Source organism: Suricata suricatta, chromosome 3 (assembly GCF_006229205.1).
Source record: "Suricata suricatta isolate VVHF042 chromosome 3, meerkat_22Aug2017_6uvM2_HiC, whole genome shotgun sequence".
Lineage (NCBI taxonomy): Eukaryota > Metazoa > Chordata > Mammalia > Carnivora > Herpestidae > Suricata > Suricata suricatta.
Genome location: NC_043702.1, coordinates 171,306,400 through 171,314,920, shown reverse-complemented (window position 1 = coordinate 171,314,920; position 8,521 = coordinate 171,306,400). Strand labels below are relative to the sequence as shown.

Sequence of the window (8,521 nt, the reverse complement as noted above, 5' to 3'; positions counted from 1 at the left end):
TTGTCTTTATTTTGAAGGCAGCAGGAGATGCGGAAGAATTTTAGAGAAGTAACAAAGGGAATTGCAATCCGAGGGCTCTCTGGCTGCAGCAGGAAGGGCAGGAAGGGGGCCAGTGGGATGCGGGGAGGGCTGGCGGGTCCAGCAGGAAGATGTGGGCTTGTGTTGGTGTGCCTGCCACTGGCAATGGCATTGGCCAACCACGGGCACATGAAAGAGGCTGACTTACAAGAATCCAGTCCTGAGAAAGCCCAGCAAGGCCGGTGGCCAACTTCCACTTTCCTTTGGATATTTTCACTTTCGAGGCATCTTGTTCTGAGTCAAGATTCCTCCTTCTGAACATGGGACTTTCCAGAAGGACCACAGCTCCTTCTGGGTATCCACTTGACCCAGGATGCTCTGGATTTCGGTCATTGAAGGAGCGTGCTGGCCCCTCTGGAGGATGGCCATGTGGTCCCTGTGGAGTCTGCTTCTCTGGGAAGGTAAGTGGGGCAGGTGCATGGCCAGGGCCCCTCGCCAGCCTTCCGGGCAGGGGCCTCATCCCAAGCAAGGACCCAGGGGCTGAGGAGGGCCAGGGAAGGTGGAAGCAAGTCCTCAGGCAACCTTGAAAGCTGGACAGAGCCAGAGAGATGCAGGGTCCTGGGTGGAAGGTGCTGGCGGGCTGCTCTACAGCATCCATGAGCGTGAGGCGTGTCCTGTGGTCCAGGGAGGTTAAAACTCAGTCTGGTGGCACCAGCGGTTTGGACAGAGACAGTGGTGGGGATGAGGGAGTTCTCATACAGTCTGGGGAGAAGGAAGGCAGGGCAGAACAGACTCTTACAAAGAAGCACGTCTTTCCATCAGCCCGTGGAAAGCCTGCAGGTCTGTGTAAGATAGGTGGACATCGGGGAGGGCTGAGAGGTGAGAACAAGACGGACGTGGCATGGCAGGGCAGGGCGTGCTGTCGGAAGGGTGATCCCACATCCTGTCTGCTGCCTGACTTCCTCCGTGGTTAGCAAGTGGCCCACGGGACAGGGGTCAGCACAGCAAGGCTGGCGGGGGGAGGCAGGAGTCGGCCCAAGGCAAAGGCTAAGGCACCTAGGGTTCCCACCAGGGACTAGAGGGACTTGGAGACGACCTTGTCCTGTGTCCCCTACCTAGGGTCCTGGCCTGGAGGTCTCCAAAGGCCCTGAAGATACTAACATGTGCAGGGAATCCCTCAAAACAGAAAAAAAAAAAAGAAAGAAAGAAAGAAACTGTGTTGTTCATAAATCCTTCAAATCCTTGGGCATGGAAGGCGAAAGCCAAGTTTTCTAAAGGCCCTTAATGCCAAGGCGGAGGAGCACCATGGACTGCCTGTGCCCCCTTGGTGTGGGGAGAGGAGGATGGGAGCCTGGGGAGGAGGGCGACGCGCTGAAGCCACGCAGTTCATTCGTGGCAGAGTTGGGGCAGGACAGCCCCCCAGGGACCTTGACCGGCCGCCAGCACCGTTCTGGACGCACCGCGCACGTGGCTAGGGCACCACTCAGCACTGACTAACGCTCAAGTCTCCGCAGCCTGCCGATGCTTAGGGCTGGGGAGGGCAGCGAGGTGGGCAAGAGGCTGGTGGAGCGACCCCGCGGAGCACGACTCCGCAAGCAGACGCTGGGGGCCTGGGTTTGCTCTGTCCGAGTGGCCCCTGCGCCAGGCCCCGGTGAGTCCTCAGTGACTCCTGTTGCCCACCCAGCGCGGGGAGTGGAGCGTCTCCTCTGAACACGGGCGGGGGAGGGGGGGGTTTACGAAGAGGACGAGAGGACCTCGCCGTCTCGTGGCAGCCCCTGACTCACCCGCGGGCAGTCCCAGCAGAGGAGCGAGGCGCCCCAGGGTGGAGGGAGGCAGCGGGGTACCCCGTGGAAGCTCACCGACCCCAGCATCTCCGCCCCGCCCAGCCTGCTCCTCCCAGTTCCAGAAGGCAGAGAATGGCGCCCCCTCGGGTCCCTGGTACCCTGGACTCCTCCTTCGCTCCCCCCTCCCCCCACTACAACTATGACCGGTCAGAATCCCTCTCCACCCCTCCCACTTGTCCCCACCCCCCTGCAGCAGGCGTTCACTCTCTGGCAGGCCCTGCCCCTGAAGCTTCCAGCACATTCCCTGCGCCCCTCGCTGGCACGGTCTTCCTAACCCGAATCTCATCCGTTACTCTCGTCCTTCAGCCCTGCGCAAGGCCTCCCACGGCTCTAAAGATAAAACCCAGACACCGCTTTCAGGCGGCAGCACTGCTCCCGCCGGCTTTGCAGTATGGTTGCTGACTCCCCCTGCAGAGAACTAGTTTCAGTTCCCTTGCACCCTGCCCTCCCGCTCGCCTGCTCGCAGGCCTTTGTTCCCTCCACTATCCTTCCCTCCACCTGAGAGACACTTCCAGGCTGGCTCCAGACAGCCCTCCTCCGCTAGGCCTGGCTGATCCCCATTCCTCCTTCTGTTCTCAGCTTAACCATTTCCTGTCTGAGCCCCTCAAGACCATCACCCTACCTGGATTCTCCTAGAGCACCCCTTTTTCCCCAGCCTGGGGCTTAAGATCTATTTTAAGCATTGGCTTCGAGTGTGACTTCCTCTGTGAGCAGAAGGGATTCTCTCCCTTATGGTGTTATTTCCAGTCCCTGGCGCCGCGCACCTGCTCAGCATGGGTGGAGGGAGCGTGGGGAGAGGGGCCCTGACGTGCTTCACAGCAGCTTAGCGGGGTCCAGGAGGAGCCGAGGGAGAGCAGGGGTGAGGAGCCGTGGGGTAGGCAGACTGACGGGGCTCTATTCTTTCAGCTCTCCTTCCCACCGTGGTCTGTGGTGCCCAAGTGCTTGGTCAGGTGGGGGGCTCGGTGCTGCTGCTGGCAGAGCGCCCCCCGGGCTTCCAGGTCCGAGAGGCCATCTGGAGATCTCTCTGGCCTTCGGAGCAGCTCGTGGCCACGTTTTTCCGGGGCTCCCGGGAGACTCTGTACCACTCGCGCTTCCTGGGCCGGGCCCAGCTTCACAGCAACCTCAGCCTGGAGCTCCGGCCCCTGGAGCCGGGAGACAGCGGCAACTTCTCCGTGCTGCTGGTGGACATGGGAGGCCGGGCCCAGACCCGGATCCTGCAGCTCAAGGTGTACGGTGAGTGCACCCCACACTGGGAAGGCATCCTGCATCCTGGGAGCGGGGGAGAACAGGGTTCCAGAGCCCTCTGGCCTCTGACCCCACAAGTGACCCAAGGCACAGCTGTCCCATGGCACAAGCTGATGAAGTCCCTTGGGTGCTCCCAGGTGAGCTCACATCGGGGGCACCCTGGCTTTGCCACCCCAAGGTCCTTGCCTGAACTCCAGCGTGGCCATTTCATGATCAGTGGCCGTGGACACGATGCTCAGCCTCCCCAGCGTTCACCTTCCTCACTTATAAAATGGGCATCGGAAGTAATATTCCACGAGATGCCTGCAAAGGTGAAATACACCACATCTGGGAAATCATTCGAGACAGCGGTCGGCCCGCCCTTGAAATTCTAAGATCATAACGTGCCCTTGTTTGACAAACTGCTGACAAGAAGGAAAAGTATTGCCCATCAAAGTATGATGCAATGTTTTTTTTTAATTTTTTTAATGTTTTATTTATTTTTGATACAGAGAGAGACAGAGGATGAGAGGGGGGAGGGGCAGAGAGAGAAGGAGACACAGAACCGGAAGCAGGCTCCAGGCTCTGAGCTAGCTGTCAGCACAGAACCTGATGTGGGGCTCGAACCCACGAACGTGAGATCTGACCTGAGCCGAGGCCGGAGGCTCAACCGACTGGGCCACCCAGGCGCCCCTATGATGCAATGTTTTTATTGTAATTAAAGTATGGAATGTTTAGTTTATATTGCTTTAGAGAGTTCTTTTAGGTGTATTTAGAGGTTTTTTATATAATGTTCATGGGTCTTCTCAGCTGTTCATTGTCGCAAAGCAAACCATCCCCAACCCTACTGGCTGAAAACAACGCTGTTTTAATTTCTCATGATCTGTGGGTGGGGGCGCTCCGCGGGGTGGGCCTCCTGCTCCCCAAGGTCTGCCAAGGTCATTCACGCAGTTGCTTTGGGCACCTAAGCTGCAGCAGCTGACTTCACTGGGGCCTGGATGGACCCGTCTCTCCATCAACTTCGCCTCTGCTCCCTCTACGTAATCCACTATCACCTCCACCACCATGTCCCCTTGTCCTCCTCCTCCACAGTCACCCCCACCAGCATCACGTCCACCACCTCCTCCTCTGCCCCCTCCACCACCACCTCCACAACCACCTCCACCATCACCTCCACCACCACCTCCACCATCACTGCCTCCACCATCACCGCCTCCATCACCATCACCACCACCATCACCTCCACCACCACCTCCACCATCACCTCTACCATCATCACCTCCATCACCATCAGCACCTCCACTTCCACATCTACTGCCCCCACCTTCACCATATTTCTGTTGATCAAGAAAAAAAAATGGCCCTTTAGCTCTCATTTATCTACCTAAGGCTTAGAAAAGGTATGTGAGTTACCCCAAACCACTATTTCAGTAACACGTCAGAAATTTGGTAGAGCAGTGGGGAGAAAAAGGTTCAGATTTAAGACTGAAAAGCATGAGTGACGGCTGGGAAGAGGAAGACAGTGAGGGAGAGAAAGGCAGGAGAGAGACCCCACATTCACCAACCCAGAGACAGCTGGCTGGCTGCCCCTGGGTGAGCCCCGGGAGTGCCAGTGTGCAGTTGGGTGCATGTCCGGGATGCGGCAGCCCTGAGCCAAGTTGCCCACCTTGGCAGCCGCACCCCACCTGTTATACCCTTAGCCTAATTCCCTTTGCAGTGAATAACCTCCACAACCATCCAGGCAGCCCCCGGGCCTCTTCCTGTTCTGAGTCTCAGCTGCTGCACATGTGAAATGAGTACATTGAACACGATAATACATGCAGCACCCACACCACTAAGCTCTGAAATGCCTTGTTCTCAGCATCTGAATTACAGATTTTAAGGAAATTGCTGTTTTATTGCTTCCAAATACATAGCGTGATTAGAACTAATTGCACAAAACTGCCAAGCCGCGGTCCTTGGGAGCTCTGCTTTGACAATAGATAAGAATGATTTGAATTAGCAGATCAGTTACTAGAAATGTCAATGGGTGTTTCTAGTGTGCCTGATAGTGTTTGGAAGCAGCTTGTCCTCTTAAGTGATGTAAATATCCACCCCCCCAACACACACGCATGCGCACACACACACATGGTGATCATTGTTTATACTATCAGTGTGCCCAGCAAATCTTTCCTTTTCCATCTCACAAATCCCACCAGATTGAGCTGGCATTAATGAGGTTTTACTCTGCTTGACTTCGGAATGCTGTCAGAGACTGAGCCCTCCTGTCGTCTCTAGAATGCTCTCCCGCTGGTCTCCATTGCCACAGAGACCCAGGATTTAGTATCAAGCCATACAGGAAAGGGGAGCCACAGCCTAGGATTCCAGGACTCCAATTTGTTCAATGGTCCAGGCGGCTCTGCACCTAGAGAGCTGGGGTTATGAAGATAACAAACAGAACCCCACCCCCACCCCCCGCTCCCCGCCTGGCCTCCTCCACAGCGGTTTGCACCCTTGTAATTATTTCCCTAATTATTCAATCACCTGCCGGTACCTGTCTTCTTCACCAAACTATAAGCTCTAATCATCCAGGAATGTGTTTGTTTTCTTGCCTGACTTAATATATGCCGATCTTCTCTCTGGCTGATGTATCATGCAGAAAGCGCTGGGACAAGGGGCATGCGGAGTTCTTGGAGAGTTCAGAGCCTGGAATATGAGGGAAGGCTTCATAATTGGAGCAGCAAGCAATGCGTCCAAGCTGGGTCTTGAAGGATTGGTAGGAGTTTTCTAGGAGGAAGAGAGGAGAAGGGCACGGGGGCACAGGAGAGCCAAGTGCGAGCACGGGCAACGTGGAAGAGTACGCCATGCCAGGGAGAACCGGAAGCTCACTGGGGCACGTGAGCGAGACCGGCAAGAGCCCACGACGGGAGAGGTTGGCCCTGATCATTTCAGGAAGGGTCTTGAACACCAGACTAAGGAAGTCAGCTTCTGTCCTGTGGACAGTGGGAAACCAGACGAGCAAGGGTGGCCTGCTCAGAGGTGACCTCTAACCCTGCATGGATCCCAAGCTGGCACAGGATGCCCTTCCCGGCATGCCCTGCCCAGCATCAATGTAACCCATGCCTGCTCTACTGTTCTTGCCTAGACGCGGTGCCCAGGCCCGTGGTGCAAGTGTTCATCGCTGTATCAGGGGGTGCTCATCCCCCCAAGACCTGCCAGGCGTTCCTGTCCTGTTGGGCCCCCAACGTCACTGACATAACCTATAGCTGGCGACGGGAGGGGACCACTGGCTTTGGTCTTGAACCAAGTGGCCTCTTCACGGATGGACAGGTGCTAAAGGTTTCGCTGGGACCAGGAGACAAGAGCGTGGCCTATTCCTGCATTGTCTCCAACCCCGTCAGCTGGGACTTGGCCACCGTCACCCCTTGGGAGAGCTGCCATCGCGAGTCAGGTATGCCAGGGGCCAGGGGTCAGTGGTTCAGGGATTGTGAACCACCAACCCTCCCTCTGACCCTGCCCCCTCTATGTCCAGCCCCAGGAAAGTCCTCCTACAAGGACATGCTGCTGGTGGTGGTGCCCGTGTCCCTGCTCCTGACCCTGGCTGGCCTCCTCTCTGCCTGGCACCCCTGCTGCTCAGGTAGGAGCCCTGCAGGTGTCAGATGTGTTTGGAGGAGGAGGAGCTACTAGGGAGGAGGGTGAGGCCGGACCCCGTCCTTTTCAGGCTTCAGATGGTCCGTCCTCCTTCCCTCTGTCACAGCAGGTCCTGACTCTCGTCATATACCCTGGTCCCCGATCAGATTGAACAATGTGAAGTTTCTTTTGCAACTCATCAGATGAAGTCTTCTCTTGCACACTCTTCAGGCCTCCGTGCCAGCCACCCTCTCTGTCTGGAACCCACTCTCCATGGTTCTCCACCCCATCCCCCTTCTGCATGTGACCGTCTCCTCCACAATCCCCAGGGTGCACCTGGCTTCCGAGCCTCCCTGACCTGCCCCCCCTACCCCAGGGGCGGTTGGTGTTCTTCCTTTATCTCCACTGCATGCCCAGCACTCCTTGCACTTATTTTCCCACTGAGTTCTCAGACTCACTCACCACCCAGCATCGAGCAGCGGTTCCTGGCACAGTGCGCGCATGGATAAAGTTTTGTTGAGTGCAAGTCTAAGTGAATGCCAACCCCGTCTTGCCCACCATTCCTGGGAAATGCTCCCTGAGAAAAGTTCCTCTCTGGCTAGGAGCTCATAAGTCCTCCTTCCCCAGGAGAAGAGAAAGGGGGAAACTCAGAGGTACGGCTGGATTCCCAGCCATCCCTCTAGCTCTGCCCCTGACAGAAACACCCCCACTGACCTGGGCTTCGTGGGGGTGTCCGCCCCAGGCTGTCCGGGGTGGCTCCGGGCCGAGCCAAGATTCCACACTAAGAGTCCAAATGCTGGAGGGTAACCCTTCTGCTCTCTCTGCCAGGGAAAAAGCAGAAGGACCGCTGCACCGACCGAAGAGCTCCAGAGACAGAGACCCCCCTGGTGTAAGGTCTGCGGTGGAGGAGGATATAAACTGTTGGCTGGACCATCAGGAAGGACCTGGTGCTCCGGGACATGGCCGATGTCTGGGAATGACCGTGGTCCTCCTGCCTCTGGTGGCACTCCTGTCCCAGCTCCAGGAGCAGCCCGGGAAGCCCTGGCACTGAGAGCCACCGCACAGAAAACACTGGCACAGCCTTCCACAGCCCCTCCTCCCACCACCGTGACCCTCTGCTCCTTGTGTGTCCTGGCTCCGCTCGGGGCAAGATCTCAGAGCATCCCCTCCTTCACCCCTGTCTATTTTGAGATCTTAAGATAAGCCTTCAGGGAACATCAGGGTCTCAGACGACAGGGGTGAGGCTGGGGCCAGAGCTGGGAATGGGTGATTTGGAGTTTTTCTGTTAGTTCAGATGTCTGTCTAATACCTTTTAGAATCTGGGACCCAAAGAGGTGGTGGTGATGGTGGAGGACACTTATGGGGAAGAGCACTGGGTGTTGTATGGAAACCAATTTGACAATAAACTATTTAAAAAAAAAAAAAGAATCTGGGACCCAGATTGGATGCAACTCTTTGGTGCCAATTAGTTAACACTTGCATCGGTCCACTAGGGCCCCTGTAACAAGATATCACAAAATCGAGGGCTTAGAGAACGGAAATTCACTTCCTCATAGTCTTGGAGGCTAAAAGCACAAGATCAAAGTGTCTGCAGCTTTGGTTTCTTGCGAGGCCTCTCTCCTTGGCTTGCAGATGTCTCCCTTTGCTCTGTGTTCTCCGTGGTCTTTTCTCTATGTGCACAGGGATCCCTGGTGTCTCTCCCTCTTTTATAAGGACACCAGTCATAATGGATTAGGGTCCATCCCAATGACCTCATTTAATTTTAATTATCTCTTCAAAGCCCTATTTGCAAATACAACCATATTGTGAGATGTTGGGAGTTAGGA

At 56.1% G+C, this 8,521-nt stretch overlaps 1 protein-coding gene across 2 annotated transcripts; it reads left to right on the top strand.

The window, feature by feature from the left end:
- Positions 1-242: 242 nt before the first annotated feature.
- Positions 243-8,096, top strand: SLAMF8 (SLAM family member 8). Of its 2 annotated transcripts, none has more exons than XM_029935840.1 (5): positions 243-479; positions 2,769-3,095; positions 6,211-6,516; positions 6,598-6,702; positions 7,524-7,682. In XM_029935840.1, exons 1-5 carry the CDS (start codon positions 392-394, stop codon positions 7,586-7,588), a joined length of 891 nt encoding a protein of 296 aa, XP_029791700.1. In that variant the 5' UTR covers positions 243-391; the 3' UTR covers positions 7,589-7,682. The 2 variants fall into 2 exon arrangements, with proteins under 2 accessions (XP_029791700.1, XP_029791701.1); XM_029935841.1 differs by having other exon boundaries at positions 254-479; positions 6,396-6,516; positions 7,524-8,096.
- The last annotated feature ends 425 nt before the right edge of the window (positions 8,097-8,521 follow it).

Bases quoted from the DNA above. Each gene is read 5' to 3' on its own strand.
- SLAMF8 (XM_029935840.1), top strand. From the start codon at position 392: ATGCTCTGGATTTCGGTCATTGAAGGAGCGTGCTGGCCCCTCTGGAGG. The intron at 6,517-6,597 runs GTATGCCAGGGG...CTCTATGTCCAG, and splicing joins GAGCTGCCATCGCGAGTCAG to CCCCAGGAAAGTCCTCCTAC. The intron at 6,703-7,523 runs GTAGGAGCCCTG...TCTCTCTGCCAG, and splicing joins CTGGCACCCCTGCTGCTCAG to GGAAAAAGCAGAAGGACCGC.